Here is a 12,005-nt window from a genome sequence, read left to right on the forward strand (position 1 = left end):
ATTTAACATCAACATAATTTGCTTTGGAGATTTTTGTTTGCAACTGTCCAGCTTTATTTGCATATGCATATCTACATGAGTCAATTAGCTGGAGTAATTGACTACTGTCACTGTTCTAGCAGCAGCAGAAACCGCCAAGAGGCCGAGCACATGCAGCATCTTAAAAAAATATCTGCCTTGAAAAACCAGCTGGAAAAGCTTGAGACAGAGTCCAGAGCTCTGAATCAAGAGATTAAGGACAGACAACAAGCTCTACATAAAGGAAGAGAGGAATACGATAAACTCAGGTAAAGACTGGCAGCTTTATCATGTATGCGAATTATCAGACTCAAAGGTAAAGTGGGGTAATAAGCTTTGAACATGTCATGTTTTTTTCCTGGGAGTAATATTTCTAAAAGAGCTGTTGACTTTCAAAAACTCAAATAATACAAACATACCAATAAAAAATCTGAAAAATCTGTGTAATAACAATAGTATGACACAAGGAGAAAGTGCTGAACTACTGACACTAATGGTCTCTCATATGGAGAATGAAGTCACATGCGTTGCTCAAACGAGTTTTTCACAGACTTCTACAGAGTGTACAGTAAGTGTCTTGATGGTTCTGTGGGTCAAATCTAATCTTAAATTTCTATTGTCTATTGGATTCAAGTCAAGGGATTGGCTGGGCCATTCTACAGCTTCATTTTCTTTCTCTGAAAGCATTTGAAAGTTTACTTGGCTGTGTTTGAATCATTGTCTTGCTGAAATGTCAACTCTGGTTTCATCTTCGTCCTCCTGCTAATGTAGATGTTAGACTGAAGCAGCTGATATTCATTGACAATGAGGAAGGGCAGAGAGTTACTGAAGAACAACTGAGAGATTTAAGCTACTGTCTGGGCTTTCACTCCCTTTCTACACCTCCCTTTCTTCATGTGTTGTTCAAAACTTTTTCCCTGTGTCTTTTCATATTATTAATATAAATATTACCTAACTTCATCTGCAAAAACAAATTAGTTTTGTTTTCCTTGCATATATAGAATTATTTGCTTTTAACCAACATCTGGTGAAATTTTCAAGTCAACAGCACCTTTTAAAATGTTTTTTTTAGAAAAATGGTGATGTGTTCGATACAAATTTTCCCCACTGTATATTGAATGAAGCTCATGAATAATACATTAAAGCATACCTGCCAAGATTTGTCTCTGAAAATCCAGGAGACCGGTGTTTTGGGTGAGGTGTCTAAATAACACTGTTGAGAACCCGGTTAGTAGGTTAACTGTACTGTGGTGTTTGTAACTGTAATCGGATACTATACCAAAATTGGCAACCAGGGGGTTTGTTAGACTACCAAAAAGCTGAGGACTGCTGTGGGGGTGAAATTACAGGAGTTTTCCTGGAGAAGTAAAATGGGGGGGTGGCAGGAGATGGGTCTAAAATACAGGAGACTCCCGGGAAAAAGAGGAGCGTTGGTAGGTATGCATTAAAGTACATATGTTTGCTTTAGCTGGGCTATAATGGAATGCTTTAACCCTAATAGGGCGTGATGATGATGATGTAATGTAATATGATGATGAGGATGTAAAGGAATAGTTCACCCAAGTTATTATTTTTTTACCATTTACTCACATTCAAGTGGTTCTAAATGTTTATGAATTTCACAAAACAAGATATTCTGAAGAATGTTGAAAAAAATCAGCTATTTTTCCTAAAATTCTTCAGTATATCATTCATTCATTCATTCATTCTTTTTATACCGCTTTTCCGTGGCCGGGTCGCAGGTCTTTCTTAGGAAAGAACCCCAGACTTCCCTCTCCCCAGACACTTCCTCCAGCTCCTCCGGGGGGATCCCGAGGCATTCCCAGGCCGAGATCTTATCCTTTCAGTCATGTCTCAAAGCTCATGACCATCTTCAGTATACGGTTGAAGTCAGAATTATTAGCCCCCCTGAATTATTAGACCCCTGTTTATTTTTCCCCTATTTCTGTTCAACAGAGAATAGATTTCTTTAACACATTTCTAAACATTATAGTTTTAATAACCTATTTCTAATAACTGATTTGTTTTATCTTTGCCATGATGACCATAAATAATATTTTACTAGATATTTTTCAAGGCACTTCTATGCAGTTTAAAGTGACATTTAAAGGCTTAACTAGGTTAATTAGGTTAACCAGTCAGGTTAGGGTTATTAGGCAAGGTATTGTATGACGATGGTTTGTTCTGTAGACTATAGAAAAAAAAGTTAGCTTAAAGGGGCTAATAATTTTGTCCTTAAAATGGTGTTTAAAAAATTAATAACAGCTTTTATTTTAGCTGAAGTAAAACAAATAAGACTTTCTCCAGAAGAAAAAACATTATCAGACATGCTGTGAAAATTTCCTTGCTTTTAAATATAATATGGGAAATATTTAAAAAAGCAACAAAAATTCAAAGGGGGGCTAATAACTCTGACTTCAACTGTATATATATTTTTATAATAATAATAATAATTTTTTATTTAGCACCTTTAAAACTTAATTCTCAAAAAGCTATACACAACAAAGATACAGATATAAAAACAGTTAATAATAACAGTAAAATTGAACCATTCAAAGTAAAACATTTAAAATAGATAAAACATTCAAGCATCTAGAAAGCAAACCAAGAATGCACACCTCATGAATAGGTGAGTGTAAAGTAGTGTGAAAAGATTCAGCATGTGTAATGTCATAGCGGAGAGAACAGAATAAAAAGAAACTCAAACTAGTGGAGGGTGAATAAATGAGAACAGAACTGACATTTCTTTAGTGAATCATTTTAAAATATAATTTCTTTTAAAACTGAGCTTGCAAAAAGAAAAAAAAGAGTAAATTGTGGTGAAGTCTGTTAATTCTAAATTATGACTGGGGCAAAAAAATATATATATTACACTAAACCGGACTGAACCGTCTGTAGGTGATATTTATTTTTGCTGTAATCATAAATTCTACATTTTTAAATTAAATTTTCTTCATTTTTTTAGCATGGAGGAAAAGAACATAAAAGCCTCTCTGGAGTCCAAATCGAAGAGAAAAAAGCAGCTGATGGCCAGCAGATCTAACAGACTGAGGCGGTTTGGTGATCACATGCCAGAATTGATGGAGTCCATCAACAAAGCCTTCGCTCAGGGGCGATTCAAGAAGAAACCTGTGGGACCAATAGGTGAGGTTTTTACCATTTTTAAAATCTTTTGAGCTGATCTCCAGCTTGGGGAGGGAGCACTTTTAGCTTAGCTTAGCATAAAGCATTGAATCGGATTAGACCATTAGCATTTACACTAGCTACCTAGAAAATAACAACTTTTCATTTTTCACCATTCTTAGTACACAATGTAATTACAGAAGAGACGAGCTTTAAACAGGATAATAATCAAAACAATTAAAAAAATATTTTTGAGCCAGATGCTAATGGTCCAAATTGATTCGATGATCTATGCTAAGCTAAAAAGGCTCTCGTCCGACCCAGAGATCAGCTGAATGAATTCAAATATACTACAACCAAACTCCTAATCTTTAGGAGAGCTGTGAATTGAGCCTACTTTCAAAAAGGGTGGAGCTGGGTCTGGGAACACTTTTAGCTTAGCTTAGCATAAGTCATTGAATCGAATTAGACCGTTAACGTCTCGTCAGAGCAATCCAGAAAATAGTAACTTTTCATTTCCCACTGGTATTATTACATGATGGAACCACAGAAGAGTCAAATTTAAACAGGAAAATTATCGAAACTCTGTATTGAACATTTTGAGCGAGATGCTAATGGTCTAGTCCAGTGATGCTCAACCCTGCTCCTGGAGATCGCCCTTCCTGCAAAGTTCAGCTCCAACGCTGATCAAACACACCTGAACCAATTAATTAGGACCTGAACCACACTTGATAATTACAGGCAGGTGTGTTTGATATGGGTTGCAACTGAAATCTGCAGGAAGGTCGATCTCCAGGAACAGGGTTGATCATGCCTGGTCTAGTCCCATTCAATGATCTATGCTAAGCTAAAAATGCTCCTGTCAGACCCTGAGATCAACTTAATGGATTCTAAAATGGTAACTATATATATATATATATATATATATATATATATATATATATATATATATATATATATATATATATATATATATAATAAGCCTACGTTCAAAAACAGAGAGCAGAGTCTGTCAGGAGCACATTTAGCTTAGCTTAGCATAACTTGTTCAATCAGATTAGACCATTAGCATCCTGCCAATGCAACCTAGAAAATAGCAACTTTAAAATTTTTATTGGTCTTATTACATAGTGTAACTACAGAAGGGTCAAGCTTTAAACAAAAATATTATTATAACTCTTTTTTGTTGTTGTTTTTAAACGAAATACTTATCTAATCTGATTCAATGATCAATGCTAAGGTAAAAATGTTCCAGCTAGATCCAGAAATCAACTGAATGGATTAAAAAAATTGTAAAACTGAACTCTTTGACTCTAGAGGAGCTGTAAAATGAGCTTACTTTCAAAAAAAAAAAAAAAATGGAGTGGGCTTAGCTTAACATAAATCATTGAGTTAAATTAGATCATTAGCATCTCGTCAAAGCGACCTTGAAAATAACAACTTTTATTTTTCCATTGGTCTTATTACACAATATACCTACAGAACAGTCAAGCTTTAAACAGGAAAATTATTAAATCTCTCTTTGAAATTTTTAAAGGAGATGCTAATGGTCTAATCCGATTCAATGATTTTTGCTAAGCTAAAAATACTCAACACACCCGGAGATCGACTGAATGGATTTAAAAATTGTAAAACTCAACACTAAAATGAGTCTAAAATGAGTTTAAAAGTAGAGTATTCCTTTAATTCACATGGCACAAACAATTGTGTTCAAAATGCCTTAAATAATGAATTAAATGATCCTTCTCGGGGTTAACAAGAAATTTACGTGAAGCCTTCCTGGCCCCTGAGCAGATTAAGTCTTTATCCACAAACGCAGATTGAACCTGTTCAGTCAGGTGAAAACAAACTGATCAACGTCATCACACACAGACAGACACACTGATCCAACAAACTCAGACACACTTGTTTTATTGCCTTAAATCTGTGCCATGTGAGTTGGCCTTATCAAATCAAAAACAAATCACAATTTGCCTTCATTGTTGATTTTTTTTTCTTCTTTTTCTTCATCAGGTGCATGCATCAGTCTAAAAGATCCCACTTTAACCTTGGCTGTAGAGTGTTGCTTAGGATTTTTTTTGAAAAGCTTTTGCTGTGACAATTACAAGGATGAAAAAGTCCTTCAGGGATTGATGTCGCAGTATTTCTACAAAGGCAACAGGCCTCAGATAATGGTGTGTCCATTCACAGACCATGTTTATAATCTTCAAGGCCGGTAAGACATTTCAGAAAAGCCCAGAAATGGAAGATTCTGGAGTCTTGTTAAGTATTATTTTTATATGTTTTGTTGTCAGTGGAGTCCATCATCCTGAGTTTCCATCAGTGCTGGACTGCCTTAATATCGAGAACCCGGTCATAGCAAACTGTCTTATTGACATGAGGAGCATTGAGAGCATTCTGGTCATCAGAGTAAGTCATCTACACTAATTATGATATTATGATATGCATTTTTAGGGCGATGCAGTGGGGCATTAGGTAGTGCTGTCGCCTCACAGCAAGAAGGTTGTTGGTTTGAACCTCGGCTGGGTCAGTTGGTGTTTCTGTGTGGAGTTTGCATGTTCTCCCTGCGTTTGCGTGGGTTTCCTCCTGATGCTCTGGTTTCCAACTGCAACTGCAACCCAACTCTGGGGAACACACATACACTATGGACAATTTTAGCATACCCAATTCACCTGTACCACATGTTTTTGGACTTGTGGAGGAAACCAGAGCACCCAACATGGAAACTCCAGACAGAAATGCCAACTGACCCAGCTGAGGCTCAAACCAGCGACCTTCTTGCTGTGAGGCGACAGCACTACCTACTGTGCCCCGTGTCGCCTAAGTAATAAACAATAAAACATTCTAAATATTGTTTAATGTTAGTATACAGTATAAAAGCATTTATAATAAATAAAAAATACAATTTTATATAAATAATACAAATTTTAAAATTATTTTTAGATTTTATTTACTTTTCATAAAATGATTTGTTTTATAACAGGAAAAAGCTCGTGCCAGGAAGGTCATGCAGGGCTCAAGACCACCAAAGAATTGCCGCGAGGCCTTCACTGCAGATGGTGATCAGGTTTTCACCAATCGCTATTACACCCCTGAACATGAAGTTCTGGTCAAATATCTTGGTGGAGACCCAGAAGCAGAAATAAGGCAAGTGTAAACTTCACCTACATAAAGCAGCATCTGCCACTAGTATAGTTTTCCTGGAGTATATTAATGTCAAGCATTTTCCACATAAACACCAGACATGTATGAGGCTACTTCTGCTTGAATATACTGGACAGTTATAAAAAAAATTCAGACACCTATAAAGGGGACTTTTTGTTTTATAAGGGGTTTAAACCATAGAGACTGTAAAATATATGGACGTAGTATCCGTGACGTCACCCATAGGTTTCTAAAGAGCGCAAAAGAAGCCACAAGTATGCGCGGCCAACCGTCGCCAATTTGTTCGTGCGTCATCAAACCCACGGCGGGATACCAAACAAGGGCAAAGAGGCGGAGAGTGAGCAGAGCTACAGACACCTGCTGGCATTTAGCTTGGACCTGGTTCAGACACACTTTACTTTGAGAGAATGCTTAATACGTTATCATCACCTGTGACTCGTTTGTATTCTGACCACTTGTGCTTGGTTGTACACTATATCAATAAAGTGTTTAGACTTTTAAAAACACTGCTGTAATACATTGAGCCACTAAACATTGTTCTTATGACGTTTTTCAACAGGAGGAAAACACGAATTACTTACAAACACTTCAGATATAGTCTGTGTTAGTTAATGTAAGACTATTGATGAAATCCAGCATAACACTGTATGACAACACTTCAGATGACTGTTCTAGAGTCTACAGCTAATCAATCTGACATATTCTGAAGTGCATTACAGCTCTAAATATAAATATAAACGATAAATGATCTTAAATAAAACAAATACATGTATAGAGATGGTATATAAGTATATCTTTACTCACATGTAAAACGGAGCCCACTTGAATGTTTTGTGAGCACAATTAAGTGCTCTCAGCATTGCTTGCCATATAATAATTGTTGGAAACAAGTCCGAAAGGCGGTTGACTGTGTAAAGCCACATAAAACAACACAGAAATACGATAAATATGCCGAGTTCAGTGGCTAATCTGCAGGATTCAGCTGAGGTGACGTGACCAATGACTGTAAAAAATATGGACGACGCGACAGCCCTTTTTCCCATTGAACGCCTTGAGGGCAAAACGCCTGCTTGACGGGCACAAACTGTCGCAAAAGACTGCTGAAATTGGAGCCTTGACATGCGCAGAAGGATTGTCTGATGGAGCCAGAGGAGGAGCCGCGAAAATGAGCGGAGTCGAGCTTCCAATCAAACGCTTTATGTAAAATAAACCACGCCCCCCGAACTTCTCAGCATGCGTTTGCTGTCATATCAACACAAATGGATGTAATAACGTTAACAAATATGAGGGTTTTATATATTCAATCGCGCCAGCTCCAGGCCGCAGCGCATAACTTACTCGCGGCGTCGCGGGCTGATTCCGGCTCGCATGCGGCAGCGCCTGCTCGCTCGGCCGCCGCATCTGGCTCGATTGACTCAGACTGGAATCGGGCAGTGAGTCCAGGCATCCGGAGTAGGTCCAGCAGAGGTAACATTAGTCAGTCTGAGCTCTAAGAGATAAGTCTCCGGCAGGCGAGAATCTAGCCGGAACTGTGTTTTGCTATCTGGGTGGCTAGGCGTGTATCAGCAAACTAATAAAGCCCGAAAAAAGCCCTGAACTTAGGGAATAAACAGTGTTCCACCAGGATCATGTATGTCAGAAACTATAGTTTACTGCTGAACTCATTTTGTCATGGTAAAATAACACAGAAATCGAATAATAACATTTCAGTCTACTTCAGTCTCCTGCCGAAGCTCAGACGCTGCGCTTTGAGAAACTGTCAATCACAGCTGTCAATCACGATGACACGCCCAGCATTAAATTACTGCTAAAAACAAACTGTTTACAAAAATGAAGATCTGCACCTATTTCAGCACAATAACCAGTGCCTTAATCGACCAGAACTATCTTTCAGGACATTTTATTGCAAGTGTAATATTTTTTTTTATTTGGGCTCAAGTCTCCTTCATTAACACGGAGGAGGCGGGCTTTATGACTTGTACTGCAGCCAGCCCCCAGGGGGCGATCTAACGGCCGAAACCTTCACTCAAACGTAGGCTTGCGGCACACTTGGACGTGACGGTGACCAACGAGACCTAGCTGTCACTCAAGTGGCCACGCCCTTAATTATGCAAACTTAATATAACTTAATATAAAGGAAACGGATGAGTTCACCCCCCTCACAGTTGTCATGAAGGGTAATATTAGCTGTATTAACCAAAATCTTTTATTGTACCAGGCTGTAAACACCTTTTTTTCTGCTGTAAAGTTGGCCATTCTAACAGTGGGCTCAATTGAAATTTGCTCTGTTTTGGAGCCCGGAGCGGCCAGGACTAGCGGAATTTCGGATGAATTGCAGTTTTAGTTGCTTCCGTATTGGCTTCCTGAGGGAGAGCGGAAGGTTGCCGCTTGGTTTAAACACTGTTGTGTGGCAGCAGTCTTTGAATATAACCAGCTAATGGGAAAAAATAAATTAATTAGAATTTTTTATAATCAGACTTAATAAAAAACAGTCTACAGAAATACTTTGACATTCTCTCTTTGTACATGTCATCAGAGGGGGAAAGCCCCGCCCATTAGTGACCATCTCTCCCTCATTAACATAGGACGTCAGTCTTGTTTTTTAATCTGCCACTATGCTGACACAAAAGCATTTGTAGCTCCGCCCTCTTTTAAAAACCACACATTCTCATTTGAATTTAAAGTGACAGTCACCAAAATGCCACAATTAGGATCAAAGCCTAAAGGGTCAGTTCAAAGAGTTTCAAACATTTTCCACATGGTATTTTGAGCTGAAACTTCATATACATCCCTCTAGGCACATCAGAGATAATTTTACATCTTGTAAATAATAATAAACTTTTCCTCCTTTTTGACATACTGCTATTTTCTGGTACTGCACAAACATGATTGGCTAGCATCCGCACTTGTCATTTGCATAAAGCAGATGTCCTCTTGACAGGTATTATTTGGTAGTTTGGTCTTTTAATGCACTAAGTTGGCAACCGTATACTTTGATTGGGAAATGGTTTGGATTTCCAGTTAGTAAAAACATTTACTAAACTCATAAGTGCAAAGTGTATAAAGTGACTCAAATTATGTTTGAATATTATATATAACAGTTTACTTTATTCTTCTATCCTCATTTACACAAATAGACTATAGCAGGGGTCACCAACCCTGCTCCTGGAGAGCTACCTTCATGCAGAATTCAGTTCAAACACACCTGAACCAATTAATTAGCACCCGAAGAAGCCCCTTGATAATTACAAACAGGTGTGTTTGGTCTGGGTTTGGTCAACTGAAATCTGCAGGAAGGTAGATCTCCAGTAAAAGGGATGATGACCCCTTGACCTTATGGCTCGTTTCCACTGACTGGTACAGTACGGTACGGTTCGGGTCGGTACGGGTCACCTTTATCAGGCTTGCGTTTCTACCACAAAGTGTACCCTTTTTGGTGGGTGTGGTGTACGACAAAGTTTAAGTCAACGTCATGGTCGCTCGAATAAATGTCTACAGTAAGGCTGTACGGGTCGTTTACATATCATATGAGAAGCACTTCTGACAAAACAGATGCTTTATACACATAAATACTTGTTTATAAATGTTTATTACTAACTTTTCTATGAACAAGAGTTTATTATAACTGCAGATCAATGCAAAATAGGCTACTGTAACGTCTGTAATTATATTAAATAAATACATAAATCCAACATATAAGAACACATACAGACCCTTACGGTCTGCGATATATTATTAATTACAGAAAAACTACAAACATCATACATTTAGTACTTATTTCAGTTCAAAAACACACGCAATATAGCCCACAGTCAGAGCAAACCTCTCATCTATGTCTGTAATCTTCACCAGCACATGCAAACTCTGTTAGAGAGTCTTTGTCATTCCTAGTTCATAATAGTCCAAAAGGCAAAGATAATCATGGCAGTTTGTTAATGATTCAGGTCGGTAAACACTTTTGCACCTGTGTTTTGCAGGGTTTTTCCTTTTTTTCCGCGCTTTACTCTCACACTTGTCCTTTTCTTTCTGAATGGATCAGATGATGGAGACACTTCAACAATCACGTAACGTTACACGTTATTATCATCAGCTCAAGAAGTTTGTTATATCAAATATAGACACGATCGTGCGCTCCCGGAAGAAAGCGAATACCGCTCGCACTTTTAGACAGGCTCGTAAAGCAACAACAGGACACTGCAGATTTTGTTCTTCTTTGCATTGTGTCTGTTCATCAAGACGACGACATGGTTTGTTTGAGCCCGGGTCATCCATGGCTGGTTATTTTATGCGTATAGTAACGTTATATCCATGTAATCTCTCGGCTGTGTATTAGAACATGGCGGATCCTTTGTTTACATTCTGTATAGCTCCACAAGCTCGTGACGTATCTCGGTAACCAATCAGCGTTCGGTTGCGCGTGTAGCTCCACCTTTTGCTACCCTTTCTCGTTTTTGGGACCCTTTTGAAAGGGTGCCGAAAAAGTGGTACGGTACGGTTTGGTTCGGTAAACAGTGGAAACGGCCATAAAAGCGTACCGAACCGTACCGTACTATACCACTCAGTGGAAACGGGCAATTAGTGTCCTGCACTACTGAGGAATATCATTAACAATATCTAGTGTTTGAATACTTTTTGGCTTGACTATACGTGCTCCTCTGTCCTGATTTACAGTCTAGTGAACGGAGAGCTGGAGAACATTCAGGCTCAGCTTTTACGCTTCCAGCTTCACTCCTGCTCTGTGAAGGAGGACATTCAGCTCATGGAGGAGAAATTGCGTAGTGTTATCATGGCCTGCAAAAAGAATCAGGTATTGACATGCACAGGCTACACAATTAGCCGTTTTCAACTATCGTACATGTATAAAGTTAATTAGCAACAATGTGTGAATATAATCAGCTTTTAATGGTAAAAATGTATTTTGTTTACTTTTTATAATCATACTTGCAGGAACACTTTGATTGACATTCTCCCTTTGTATGTGTCATCAGAGCGGGAAAGCCCCGTCCATTAGTGACCATCTCTTCCTCATTAACATAGGACGTCAGTCTTGTTTTTGAATCTGCCACTATGCTGACACAAAGGCATTTGTAGCTTCGCCCTCTTTTGAAAAGAGCACAATCTCATTTGAATTTAAAGCGACAGTCACCAAAATGTCACAAATAGAATCAAAGCCTAAAACGGTCAGTTTCAAAGAGTTATATAACATCTTTCGTGTGGTATTTTGAGCTGAAACTTCATATACATCCCTCTAGGCACATCAGAGATAATTTTACTTCTTGTAAAAAGCTGCAAAACAGGACCTCTTCAAAGTTGATGGTGTAGTGCTGCTTTGTTTACAGTTATTACATTAGTGCTGTTCATAATCGCCACCTGCTGGTATAGAATAAATATGTTTTTGGCTCCCAATTCACATACTATACGCCTAAATAATATTAATAATAAATAATAATAATTCCTTATTCAAAGCGCTTTACACATTTTTGAGGGGAATTTCCTCATTCACCACCAGGGTGCAGCATCCACCTGGATAACACGATGGCAGCCATATTGTGCAAGACAAATTTGCTCAGGATGCCAGGGTTAAACCCCTTATCTTTTCGAAGTACATCCTGGGATTTTTAGTGTCTCATCCTAAAGATGGCACTCACTGAGCAGTATCTGCTTGATAAGTGTGACGTCACGCGAAGCGGCTTCCGGGT

The 12,005-nt window shown here is 38.3% G+C and overlaps 1 protein-coding gene across 13 annotated transcripts in view; it reads left to right on the forward strand.

Annotated features, from left to right (window-relative positions):
* Window positions 1-12,005, forward strand: part of smc6 (structural maintenance of chromosomes 6) — a 91,422-nt gene that overhangs the window by 14,608 nt on the left and 64,809 nt on the right. For 8 of the 13 annotated variants that reach the window (XR_012393195.1, XR_012393196.1, XM_073928077.1 and 5 more), the window contains 6 exons: window positions 123-287; window positions 2,984-3,162; window positions 5,155-5,356; window positions 5,436-5,550; window positions 6,125-6,288; window positions 10,978-11,113. Coding sequence is in view for 10 of the 13 variants with exons in the window: in XM_073928077.1 (XP_073784178.1) it covers window positions 123-287; window positions 2,984-3,162; window positions 5,155-5,356; window positions 5,436-5,550; window positions 6,125-6,288; window positions 10,978-11,113 (961 nt within the window). In the remaining 3 variants the exon portion in view is untranslated. Of the gene's footprint in view, window positions 1-119; window positions 288-2,983; window positions 3,163-5,154; window positions 5,357-5,435; window positions 5,551-6,124; window positions 6,289-10,977; window positions 11,114-12,005 lie in introns of all 13 variants that reach the window. The other 5 variants (XR_012393194.1, XM_073928075.1, XM_073928076.1 and 2 more) reach the window with 1 other exon arrangement.

The sequence above is a fragment of the Danio rerio genome, chromosome 17, assembly GCF_049306965.1.
Source record: "Danio rerio strain Tuebingen ecotype United States chromosome 17, GRCz12tu, whole genome shotgun sequence".
NCBI lineage: Eukaryota > Metazoa > Chordata > Actinopteri > Cypriniformes > Danionidae > Danio > Danio rerio.